This window comes from Tupaia chinensis, unplaced genomic scaffold (genome assembly GCF_000334495.1).
Source record: "Tupaia chinensis unplaced genomic scaffold, TupChi_1.0 Scaffold138757_1, whole genome shotgun sequence".
In the NCBI taxonomy this organism is placed as follows: Eukaryota; Metazoa; Chordata; class Mammalia; order Scandentia; family Tupaiidae; genus Tupaia; species Tupaia belangeri.
The window spans coordinates 2896931-2909325 of NW_006198649.1; the positions used below are offsets into that span (position 1 = coordinate 2896931).

Here is a 12395-nt window from a genome sequence, read left to right on the forward strand (position 1 = left end):
GATTCCTGAATAAACAGTTTGAAGTTTTCAAAACAATATTATGCTTTCAAATTCAGATCTTCTCCACTTGCCAATAACATTAGAAAAAAAAATGACATTAATTGGTTTTGGACTTCTTTTGGATATAGATTTTAATGCTACCATGTTTTTACTAAGCAATATTGTAACTTCAATATTAGCTATAGGATATGATTGGGCATAAATTAATAAGCTGTTATTACAAGGAGAAAGCAGAATGAACTAGTGGATCGAGTGTGAATTATGAATTAGAGGTACATGCATTTGAATCCCAGCAGTGCAGCTCTCAGAGTGTGTGGCCTTGGGGAAATCATTAAGGTCTCTGAGCCTCAGTTGCTCATTTGTAAAATGAGAATACAGTTATCTACTTTCTAAGTTGTTGTAAGAAGTGAGGATAAATTGTAATAGGTTAACATAATGCCTGACACTTAATAAACATAAACTAGGTGAAAACTACTGATATTATAGAACTAAATTGTACCTCCTTGTGTATTATTATTATTATTATTATTATTATTTTATGTAGAATATTTGCAATTCACTCTCCTTTTAGGGTTTCATTAGTATTTTAATTAGTATTTTTGAAGTTTATTTTTGAGCTTTACTTGTTAACATGAAAATATTAGTATTATATTGGAAACTTAAGGTTAAAGCATTCCACTTTGCAGCATTCTAGATAAAATTTAGATTATAGAACTCTAAGATAGTAAGTATGGATATCTCTATATAATAAGAATTAAAAAGCATTTAAAATGTGTGTACAAAAAGAAGACATCTCTTCAGCCTAAAGTAGCAGTCACTCAGATACAAAAACTAAATGCTCAGAAACTTTTGAAGCTTAATGAGTATATAATATGCTAACTGAATATTGAGAATCAAAGCATTAGATCACAGTGTAATGCAATTAACCAAAATGTAATCCCTCTTCATAAAAGGACATATTCTACAGATATCTAAGTTTTAGTCATAAGAAAAGCTTTACACGGGAAAAAGCCTACATCAATAACTATTGTGAATGTTTAGATAAGTATCAGAAATAAAAAAAATGAAGATTAAAAGATGGTATAAAGTTGGTTGATTTTTACTGAGGAAGAAACTGTATTTAAAATAACAATTCAAAATAATTTAAAAGTACACTCATTGCTTTTCCATTAGTTGAAATTTACTTTATTTTTGTATTTTATTATAATAATCTCCAGGCTCTGAAGATCAAGTTCTCTACATTGCTAATGACACTGATATCCTGGGTTTTATATATCCATTCAACTACAGTGGCGATCATCAACAAATTTCTCATATTGAACATAATTCAAGGATAACAGGGATGGATGTATATTATCAAAGAGATATGATTATTTGGAGTACTCAGTTTAATCCAGGAGGAATTTTCTACAAAAGGATCCATGGCAGAGAAAAAAGGCAAGCAAACAGTGGCTTGATTGTAAGTAAAGAACATTGAGTATTTGAAATCCATACTTCCCCATCTTCCTACTTCAAACAAAACAAAACAAAACTACCTGTTGTGATACTATCCGGTCATAGAATTAATAAATATGTTTAACTGGTCCTCCCGACATTTTCCCCATGTAGACATAAAACATTTCCCTATCCATTTATTCTCATAGCTACACATAATTTATTTCAATTGCATGACTTTATGTTACTTTTATCCATTTTCCCTAGTTACAGAAGAACTGTAATGCATGATGCCCAATACGTCTAGGACATTTTGTCTTTCACAGTACTTTACAATATATTATGCAGATACGCATTTTTCATCATGAGATAAGATTGGGAAATGTCACTTTATTTTTACGTTAGGAAGTACTGCAGGGAAAATAGTTTTATTTTTAACCATATCAGAAATATACATCTATTGGAACCAGTCACTGAACTCCCATGTAGCCAAACGTGGTTTGCGTCCTGGACCCGGTGGATTAAAACATGCCAGGCACGTGTGCGTGTGTGCCCAAGATCCTGAGAGGAGAATAGAGGAGAAGGGATTGTGGCGTGGCCATCCCCCCCGGGGGGTGATTTCTCACTTTCTGTCTCTCTGTCTCTCTCTGCCTTTCTGGCAAGCGCATGTACACCATAGCAAAAACCTCTCCAAAAAAAAAAAAAAAAAAGAAAGAAAGAGAGAGAGAGAAAGAAAGAGAGAGAGAGAAAGAAAGAAACACACATCTATTCTAGTATAAGAGATCAACTCAGTAGTGGAACCAGCTTTTCTGACTTCTGATATCGGTATTTCAAGGAATATTCCAGAGAAATAGTTTTTGCTAGTATGTGATGGACATGTTGATTACCATGGTCATTCTTTTTGAAAGAAAAAAAAAAAAACTAGAACATTTGTTCATATGTGCAGTAATAGATTATCCTTTTCTTTGTTTTAGGGTAGGTCAAGTTATTGTGTATTTTATGTTTTGAAATAACCTAGGAGGAAAATGACAGATAAATACTTATCTTTAGGGAACCTGACCCATTCCATAGAACCAAAAAGTCAAGTGCTCTCATAGCAGGGTATAATTGAAGCTTTGCCTTTAAAACGATTCTGCAGGTGCTCACTACATCTTGCACTGACTTCACCATACAGATTTGAACTGCATGAGGATTATTTGATACAAATCTAAAACATAATTAAATGTTATCAGTAGTAGATAGTAACAGGCTTGTTTTAAGACAAGCTATATTAGGTTTCAAGTTCAAGTTTAGATTAAGTATGAGTTAAAATCCACACGTTATCAGTGTTGTTCCCCCCATCCCTCCTCCCTGAAGCACAGCATCATGTCATAGCTTTGGTACTGTAACATTTCTAGGACAGAGCCAAGACATTTAGCAGATCACTTCCCTTCTCTCACACAGAAACTTCTTTATCAGACCACCAGATGAACTCAGAATCTTGACTAGCATTCAATCTCTTTAGTACTAAAATACTAGTATGCTTTGCAGAAGCATTACTCCTATGGTACCATTTCATCTGTTGTTAATGAAGTAATAAAAACCATATACTGTGGAGTTACACTGTCTGGGTTTGAATTTTGTTTATTTGTGTAATAGACTTTTAGTTTCTCTGTACTCTCTCATGAGATTTTAGTGAAGAAGAAGTGTATTTATTGGTTATACTAATTCAATAGCATAATTATATATAATCTATATAACTAATATAAAATTAGTATTTGCTAGTTACATACCTGTGTGTTAGTATTTAACATTTCTTGGAACATAGTACTGCTTGTTAGTTTTGACCTGAGGATGTGTGCACTGGGATGTGGTCACACCGCTATTCCTTTTTCCCCATTTCTCCAGCTTGTCAGGATTTGGGGTACACATGTGCATGGGCCTAGCATGGTTTTCTTTCTTTCTTTCTTTCTTTCTTTCTTTCTCTCTTTCTTTATTTCTCTCTCTCTTTCTTTCTTCTTTCTTCTTATCTTTCTTTCTTTCTTTCTTTCTTTCTTTCTTTCTTTCTTTCTTTCTTTCTTTCTTTCTTTCTTCTTTCTTTTTTTTTTAGATATTTTTGCTATAGAGCACATGTGCTAGCTGGAGATGCAGAGAAACAGAAAGTGAGAAATCACCCCCGGGGGGGATGGACATGCCACAATCCCTTCTCCTCCACTTTCTTCTTGGGATTTTGGGTATGCACACACACAGGCCAGCATGAGTTTCAAGTTGCTAGTTCTAGAACTTGTACCACGGTCAGCCATGTGAGAATTCAGTGACATAACCATTATATCATCTGCATGTTTTTCAAGCTGCCTTGGCTGAGAATCAAACCAGACTGTGGACTATGTGCGATCTGCCTCCCTTAACCACTAGGGTATGGGGCCAGCAAGCACATAGTAATATTTATTGTAGATACTCGTTGGCAATTGTACGATGACACTGTTGGTGGTGATGATGATGCTGGCTGGTGAGATACCCTTTTCTTCCTCAGCATTTTCCCATTAAAAATTATTTGTAACCGATATGTTTGAATTTTATTGTTGCTAAAAACTTTACATATTTGAATATTTTCATGTAATTTTAAAATGAAAATCATTGTGTTTTACTTAATTTTGTCCTGGGGTAGATTGATATGCTGTCAATATCCTTAGTGAACCAAATTTATTGTAGATCAGAGCCAAATTCATTTAATATATGATAACCAAGTTGTTATTCCTATGAATACAAATATGCAAACATATGTTTATTTGTATTACATATATATTTATTTATATGTACATATGTTTACATTTTCCATTTTCATCTTTAACTTCATTAATGTGTTATAAAATCTATTATAACCAGGACCAGCAGTTAATGTAACGGCTATGTCAGTGGACTCCCATGTAGTCAACTGTGGTTCGAGTCCCAGACCTGGTGACTTAAACTCACACTGGGCGTGTGTGTGTGTGTGTGTGTGTGTGTGTGCCCAAGATCTCAAGAGGAGAATGGAGGAGAAGGGATTGTGGTGTGGCCATCTACACTGAGGGGTTATTTCTTGCTTTCTGTCTCTCTGTCTCTCTCTGTCTCTCTGGCGAGTACACACTCCCTATAACAAAAACCTCTCAAAAAAAATTTTTATAACCAATAGATATATATGTACTTTTACTGTTTTATTTTTAACTTTGTTAATATGTTATAGAATCTTCCATAACCAAAATTATAGATTAACATTTTTTCAAACACATATAACCTATAATCCTGTAAAACTCTTAATGATAATGATAACTCATGTAGCAACTAAACTTTCTGTATTTCTTTCCCTCTTCTCTTAGACCTGCCATGACTGACTATATTCACTAGGAAATTGAGTGGGTAGCAGTAGGGGTGTACAGTTAACTATGTGTCATGAGTATCTGGCTGGAACCTCTGTACCACTTGTCTTATCACTATGCTCCAAGCCAGAGTCTACAGGAATCCAGACAATAAATTATTAAGAAAAAACAAACAACAAAATTCTAGGGCTAAACTAATAGAGTCAACTATTAAATTTTGTTCTCTAAATCTTTTTGTGGTTCAGATATCTCAATATTATAAAAACTGTATAAATTTATCTTCCCACATTAACTTAATGAGCATTAATCAATTCTAGAAAAATTAACTTGAGAGCTATGCCATGTCTCCAAGTCTCTTCTTATTATTAAAAAAAAATCACAATATTGATGTATATAGTTTCTAAAGTCTGTTCCAAACAATAAATACATGTGATTTTCAAACTACGTGTGATGTATTATATGTCCATCCAGGTTATTACTTGGACAATTTCCTCTGAAATCCATCTCGTATATAAAAAATTGATTTTCTTCCCTTACGAATTACTTTGCCATGTAAAACATTTGCTCTTCCAACAGTCATTAACTAGTTATCCATTAGTTTAATGAGTATTCAATCTATTTCATCTTCTGTATTTTGACACAAATATTAAGCGATACTGGCTGAGAGTTATGTACTCCTTGGAAACTAAAACTCAAGATTTTTCCTTAGGCACATTGATTATGGCACATTGATTTCTCTCTCTGAATCAATAGGCAAAGAAAAGAAAAATAAACAACTCAAACCGTGGATACTTTCAATTTTCAATGAAGCAAATGGAAGGTGTTAAAAATATGGTAGCAGGATGTCTGGAAAACATAGTCACAGATACTAAAAATGATGAAATATTTTTGTAAGTGGCAGGAAATATTTTGTATTAAACATCAGGAAAATATTACTGAGAAAACTGAATGTTAACTGAAGTCCATTCCAAAGGAAAGTAATTTTCAATATGATAGTTTTTAATTTTTTTTAAATCTTAAAGGGAATAGTCTTCTGCAATCTGTGAAAATGGTTGAATACTAATTATAATTACAAATTTAAATTTCAAATGCAGACTAAGTTATTTATAGTTAGAAATGCTTATGACTTTCTAACCCCCTGAGCTATATAAAATGGATAATTTTTTTTCCTTTAAGAAAATTAAATAATTTAAAACTTAAAAGACTGACATGATTCGATCTATATGTAAAACATAATGAGATTTCTGAATTAGAATTTTAGTAGTCGTAACAGAGTATGATAGCATTATACAACAATCGTACAGAGTTTCTGGCAATTCATCATTCTAGTATGAAATGCCATACAGAAAAAGACATGATAGTGAGCACTAAAAAGTAGGTCAATGTTTGGAAAAATGCAAACAGCTTGAAAAGTACAGATCATATTTTTACCATTAAAGAGCTAAATATTTTTGAGCAAAACAGATGTTCAAGTTCACCTAATCCGTTTGATTTAGACCAGTGAATATGAGACACAATTTTTGGCATATTCCTTTTTATATAAAAGATAATTTTCATGATGACTATGTTTATAATTTTATTGGTTAATAATGGTATCTGTTTAGAATAATTATTTAAGTTATTATTATTACTATTATTATTACTTTTTTATTTGCTATAGGACATGTGTGCTCACCAGAAAGAGACACAGAGAGAGAGCCAATGTGAGAAAGCATTCACCATTTGGGATGTTCATGCCACGGTCCCCTCTCCTCTATTTCTCTCTCCCTTTGGGATTTTTGGGAAGACATGCACAATTGCCCAATGTATTTGATAAACCACTGGATCTTGGATTCGAACTGCATAGTCAGCCATGTGAGACCCAACTGCCTTAACAACTGAGCCACTAGCTGGCTCAACTACTATTTTTGTGTGTGTTTGATGAAGGAGAGTACAGTTTTATTGCAAAATGCAAAGCAAGGAGAATGGGCAGTTCATGCTGCAAAGATCTGGTCTTCCCAAGGTGTTCCCCATATATGTTTAGGGACAGGGGTCCTAGGCACATGATCAGTTCAATGATTGGTTCAAGACAGCATGATCATCTCTCAGTCATTCTTGATTGTTGAGGCCTTAGATAATTGAATTTCTGTTCAAGTTTCTGGTGCAATTCAGCCTGAGGTCTTTGAGCTCACAGACAGCAGTTACCATTCCACAAAACATATTACCAGTTGAAATTAGTACCTGTCTTTCCTTTAAGTGAGAATTTTAGAGGTCTAATTGCCCTTATTCATGGCCAATGTGGTTTCATTATCATAACCAAAATCTGAAGTCTTACCCTTTACTCTGGGCCTTTACGATTTAAAGGGACCTTGTATTCCAAGCACCTTACTTTACTTTTAGTTCAGCCTTTATTAATTTTTATTTGGGAAATTCTTATTATTTTTCTTTAACAGAAGAGGAAACTGAGGACCCATTACTTTTATGGGGTCCCTGCTGGGTTTCAGTCCACCCCTTATTCTTCGAAAATCTTCTCGGTACAAAGGCAAAATGGGTAATGATTGATCTGGCTGAATGGGGACTTATTTTCAAGGTCAGGGTTAGAGGAAATGGCATACTTCTCTTTCAAAGCACTCGGAACTTTGCCTTTAGTTTTTCAATACCATTGTGCTAGCACCAGCTTCTCCATTATATTCCCAAGTCTGAAATCACATTTAATTGCTATGTACAACAAAGAAGACAGCCAAGTTGCTAACCTATTTTCACTAGTTGCCAGGTAGCTAATAACTGTACCCAGTTTTTGTTTCATTTTGTTATAGCTTTTGCTATACGGTTCATGCACTTTCCTGAGAGAGACAGAGAGAGAGAAAGTAAGAAATCACCCCAGGGGGACTAACCACACCACAGTCAGCTCTCCTCCAATCTCTTCTCAGGATTTTGAGCACGTCTACACACATCTGACATGATTCTCAAACCACGGTATCCAGGACTTGAAACATACAGCCAACCATGTCAGATCCAGGTCCCCAACATCTTTGCCACCTGCTGGCCCCACTACCACCATTTTTCAGCATTACTTTGGAGGAAATATAAAACTACATTATTGTCAGGGCCAGCAGGTAGCATGGTGGTTAAGGGCGCTGGACTCCCACATGGCCTACAATGGTTCGAGTGCTGGACCTGGTGGCTTGCTTTCTCGCCCCCCCCATCAAATTAAAATAAATAAATAAATAAATAAATAAATAAACTCAAATAAAATAACTCTTTAAAAAAAAACATTATTGGGAACCAGCAGTTAGCGTAATGGCTATGTCGCTGGACTCCCACGTAGTCGACCGCAGTTTGTGTCCCGGACCCGGTGGCTTAAAACCCACACCAGGTGCGTGTGCATGTGTGCCCAAGATCCCAAGAGGAGAATGGAAGAGAAGGGACTGCGGCGTGACCATCCCCCCTGGGGGGTGATTTCTCGCTTTCTGTCTCTCTGTCTCTCTCTGTCTGGCGAGTGCCCGTGCCCTATTGTGAAAAACCTCTTAAAAAAAAAAAAGCATTATTGGCATTTTGTGGCTTCATTGTTAACTACATAAGATAATCACACAATAATATTTATTGATTCAAGTTAAATCGCTCTATAACAGTTGTGATCAATAGTCAAGATTTTACTGAATTTAATCTTATGACTATAGAAGCATAGTTAATAGTGCTGTAGAAATTATTAATCCGACTGTATAGATTTTATGATGAACCATGCAAGATTTATTTATTCATATCCACGGATTTATTTAAAGCTTCCTTACATATCTGTTTTGGTGTTGGATTCTCAAAATTTAAGAATAACACAAACAAAATCTTACTTTCATGGAGTTTATACTCTGGAAAAGAAAGCAAAAGTTAAGACAACTCATAAATACAGGGGATAGACCAATTAAGTGTGGCGCTCTGTGAGGCAGCCTGCCTGGGAAGGTTCCCGGTTTGATTCTGGAGAGCTCCCTAGGTGTGCCACGAACAGGTATGCGACGACCTGAGGCTGGCTGAAGAACAAATGTGGAGCACAGCATCAGGAGCATGTTAAGATGCTCACTCTCTCTCTCTTTCGCCCTCTCTCTCTCTCACTTGCTTGTGGGAGAAACAACAAATAAATAAATAAGTCCCATTTGAAAAATGTGTTGAGAAAAATTACTAATGAACTATGAAAGAAAAATGCAGATTTTTAAGTCTTCTTTGGATAATATGGTCAGTAAAAGCCCATTTAAAAAGAGATTTGAGGTTCAGGCTAGGCTTAAAAGTTGAGAAGGGATTAATGCCATAACATATATATCTAAGGCAATTTTTCTACTGTTTATGTGGAGAATAGCTTTGGTGGGGCATAAAACTAGAACAGAAGAAAACCACACAGGCCAACACACTCCTCCCTCGAGCCCTTCAGCATCTGAAGATCTTGGGACACCTGACGTGTTTTTAGGTAGACTGGATTCAAACCCTGGTCATCCATAGGACAAGAAATTTTTATTCCAACATTTCACAGTGTGACTCTGTTACTCTATTTAATTCCAAGACTGCACTGGTTGCTCCAGTAAGGAGTGTGCTTCATTGGTGTATTACAATGCTTCTTTCTCCCTGAGCACTTGCTTATTTATTACTCTACCAAAGAATAGATTCTCCTCGGGAGAGTTCTGTTTTATAGGCCTGTTGGGAGGACTGAAGTCTAAGTTCATATAAAGCAGTTAGTGCATATAAAAGCAGTAAGTGCTCAGTATTTGTAGGTGTTGCTGTTCATAGCTTTGTCTTTACTGCAATGGATATTCCAAATGTCCATCTTTGGAGGAAAAACAGATTTTGACAATTACCTTTTAAAATTTTCTGCACCACAGATCAGTAAGCTACCATTTGCACCACCATGAGAAGGTCTATAATTGTCTTAATTTTCAAGAAAAAACAAAGTTTGGGTTTCTAAAGTGACATATTAACTATAGAAGTTAGAGCCGATTGAGAAGATTTTTTAGTGGGGGGTCAACATTTGGCATGCTGGTTAAGGTGTTGGACTCCCACATTACTGAGGGAAGTCTGAGCCCTGGACCCGGCAGCTTGAAAATCACATTGAGTTCATGCACATATGTGCGCAAAATCTCAAGAGTAAGATGAGAAGGTATTGTAATGTGGCCATTGCTGTTGGAAGGGTGATTTCTCTTTTGGGGGGTGGGAGGTGATTTTTCACTTTCCCTCTCTCTGTTTCTCTCTCCCTCCAGGGAGTACATGTGCCCTATGGCAAAAAATCTTAAAAAAAAAAACAAAAAACTTATTTTTAAATTTTCACTTAAATTTAGTTTGCAACCTATTATTTTGCATTCTCTGCTCTCAGGTAATACTGCATTACTTTTGAGCTTTATGTTTGCTTAAATTGTAATTGTTACAAAGTAACATCCTTCCTCATTTCCATATTATTCATATAGAGAGATAGTATCAAAACTGCCCATTAGCATCAACACATTATTCACTTTCTAACTAATGCCAAAAAATGCACAGTTAGCATGAGATACATATCTATAAGGCTATATAAAATGTAGACTTAACCATAATGGATAATATTTTAACCTGTTACATTATGTACTATCTAGAAGCTAACGGCTTTCACAGATCATCTATCTAATCCATAGTTGTTACTTTATACAGCTCGAAACTGGGGAAACTGGAGTAAATCTTAAACCAACTTCTTCTGGCCCCAACTTTAGTGTTTTTTCTAGCCTCCCATGATGTCTTTGGTTTATCTGATTGTATGGATGATGGTGTAGAGGGCCAGGCTTGCTTCTATGGAGGGTGGGGGTGATTCAGAAGAAATGTGAAAATACTACTAAGCATAAGAAAACAAAACAAAACTAAACGAGTGACTAGATTACATATGAGTCTGAAACTAAAAGGCAAATTTGGTCTTTTTCAAGAATGAGAATTATCCTTTTTTATTTAGTTTCTTTCTCTCCTAATATGAGTTTGTTTCAGACTAAAATGGTCCTGAAGTAGATCAATCTAGCCTTAAAAAAATCCAAAGTGAACTTCTCTATTCATTGGGATAAGTTATAAATAAAAGTCAATGAATGTTATCATCCTCAGATAGTTTTTGATCTTTTAAAACATATTCTATGGGACCAGCAGATGGTACAATGGTTACATAGCTGGACTCCCACATGGTCAGTCTCAGTTTGAGTCCTGGATATGTGCTTAAAATCCAGGCCAGGTGCATGTGCATGTGTACCCAAAATACCAAGAGGAAAATAGAGGAGAAGGGATTGCAGCATGGCCATCCCCCCGGCAGGTAAATTTTTGCTTTCTGTATCTCTGTTTCACTTTATCTCTCCAGCAAGTACATGCACTCTATAGAAAAAAAAAAAAAAATCTCTCTCTAAAAAAAAAAAAAACACACAAAAAACATATTCTAGCTCTAAATGTAATTTTTTTGTTTGTTTATTGCTATATGAGTTCCTTAAGTCAATAGACTCTAGTAATGTTTAGGATTTGTAAACTCATTATTTTACTTCAATTTCCTGGTTTATAGAAACTTAATATGATTAATATTTGTGGACCAAAATGAATATAGTCTATTTAATATGATACAACACACACACATACAAACATGGACATGTGCACAATTCCATGAGAATGATTAAACATCTTTGTTTTCATAGAATTGTACTGGGAGATAATTAACTGTAGTAAGACAAGCCAAATCTTCTATTCTTAGATGTACACCAAGATGAAAAACAATCACAAATGAATAAAATATGTGACATCGCCTCAATCTATCTTTGTGTTAAACTTTTCTTAAAGTATATTGCTAACTCTAAGAATTTTGTTAAAAAGAAGACAGTATTTTCATAGAACAAATGCTTAAATTCTCCTTTTGTAGGACATTCTTCTTTCATGTTTTAAAACAAATGTCTCCAGTGAGTTATTTATTTAGTTTACTGAAGCTGAAGTTGTGACAGATAGCTTACAATCCACAGCTGTAAAAGATTAGGAATTTAAAGTAGTAACCTCTAATTTTTTACAATCAATCTGTCAATTTTTCTCTAAGATTTAAAGGTTTCATTCATTTGACTAATGTATCTCTATAAAGAAGAATGCTTCAGGCCTCAAAACTTTGGCTGTGTATTTAGCAAGCTTTTTAGGAAAGAAATCATCTGTCTGTAGAAAGCAGTCACAATGTGTCTCTACTTTGTGCAACAATATGAGCAATCCTTTTGTTGTCAGGGTAACCACATGCTTCTGCAGTCTCGTAAATATAACAGATTTTGTTAGAGCCCCTAGTTCATTGGCATGTCTACTAAGATAGCCAAAGGGGCAAATGCAAGTTTTATATGTTCTTCTTTCCAATCTGGCGTGTTTGTTTGCTTTGTTTTGTTTTATTTTCAGCCTCTTTGGATGCAAGTGACTTAGATTTCCTACTCCGTTTTCCCATGCCAGTCTTCATTCCCTCTGTGAACTTGCTTCCTTTGCCTATCTTTCCTCACCGTCTTAAATTTATCCGATTGACATAGCACTCCTTCACAAATTGTCTGTTCATATTATCAAAACTCAACTGGAATTTTGTCTTTCACTCTCCATCCACCATCCATTCAACATGCATTCACTTATGCTAATATTACTCACAATCCTGGACCA

At 35.1% G+C, this 12395-nt stretch overlaps 1 protein-coding gene across 1 annotated transcript in view; it reads left to right on the forward strand.

The window, feature by feature from the left end:
* The window catches only part of LRP1B (LDL receptor related protein 1B), a 1871701-nt gene that overhangs the window by 1742778 nt on the left and 116528 nt on the right, over window positions 1-12395 (forward strand). Inside the window, exon 81 of the mRNA XM_027765590.1 lies at window positions 1218-1459. Coding sequence (XP_027621391.1) covers window positions 1218-1459 — 242 coding nt within the window. The remainder of the gene's footprint in view (window positions 1-1217; window positions 1460-12395) is intronic.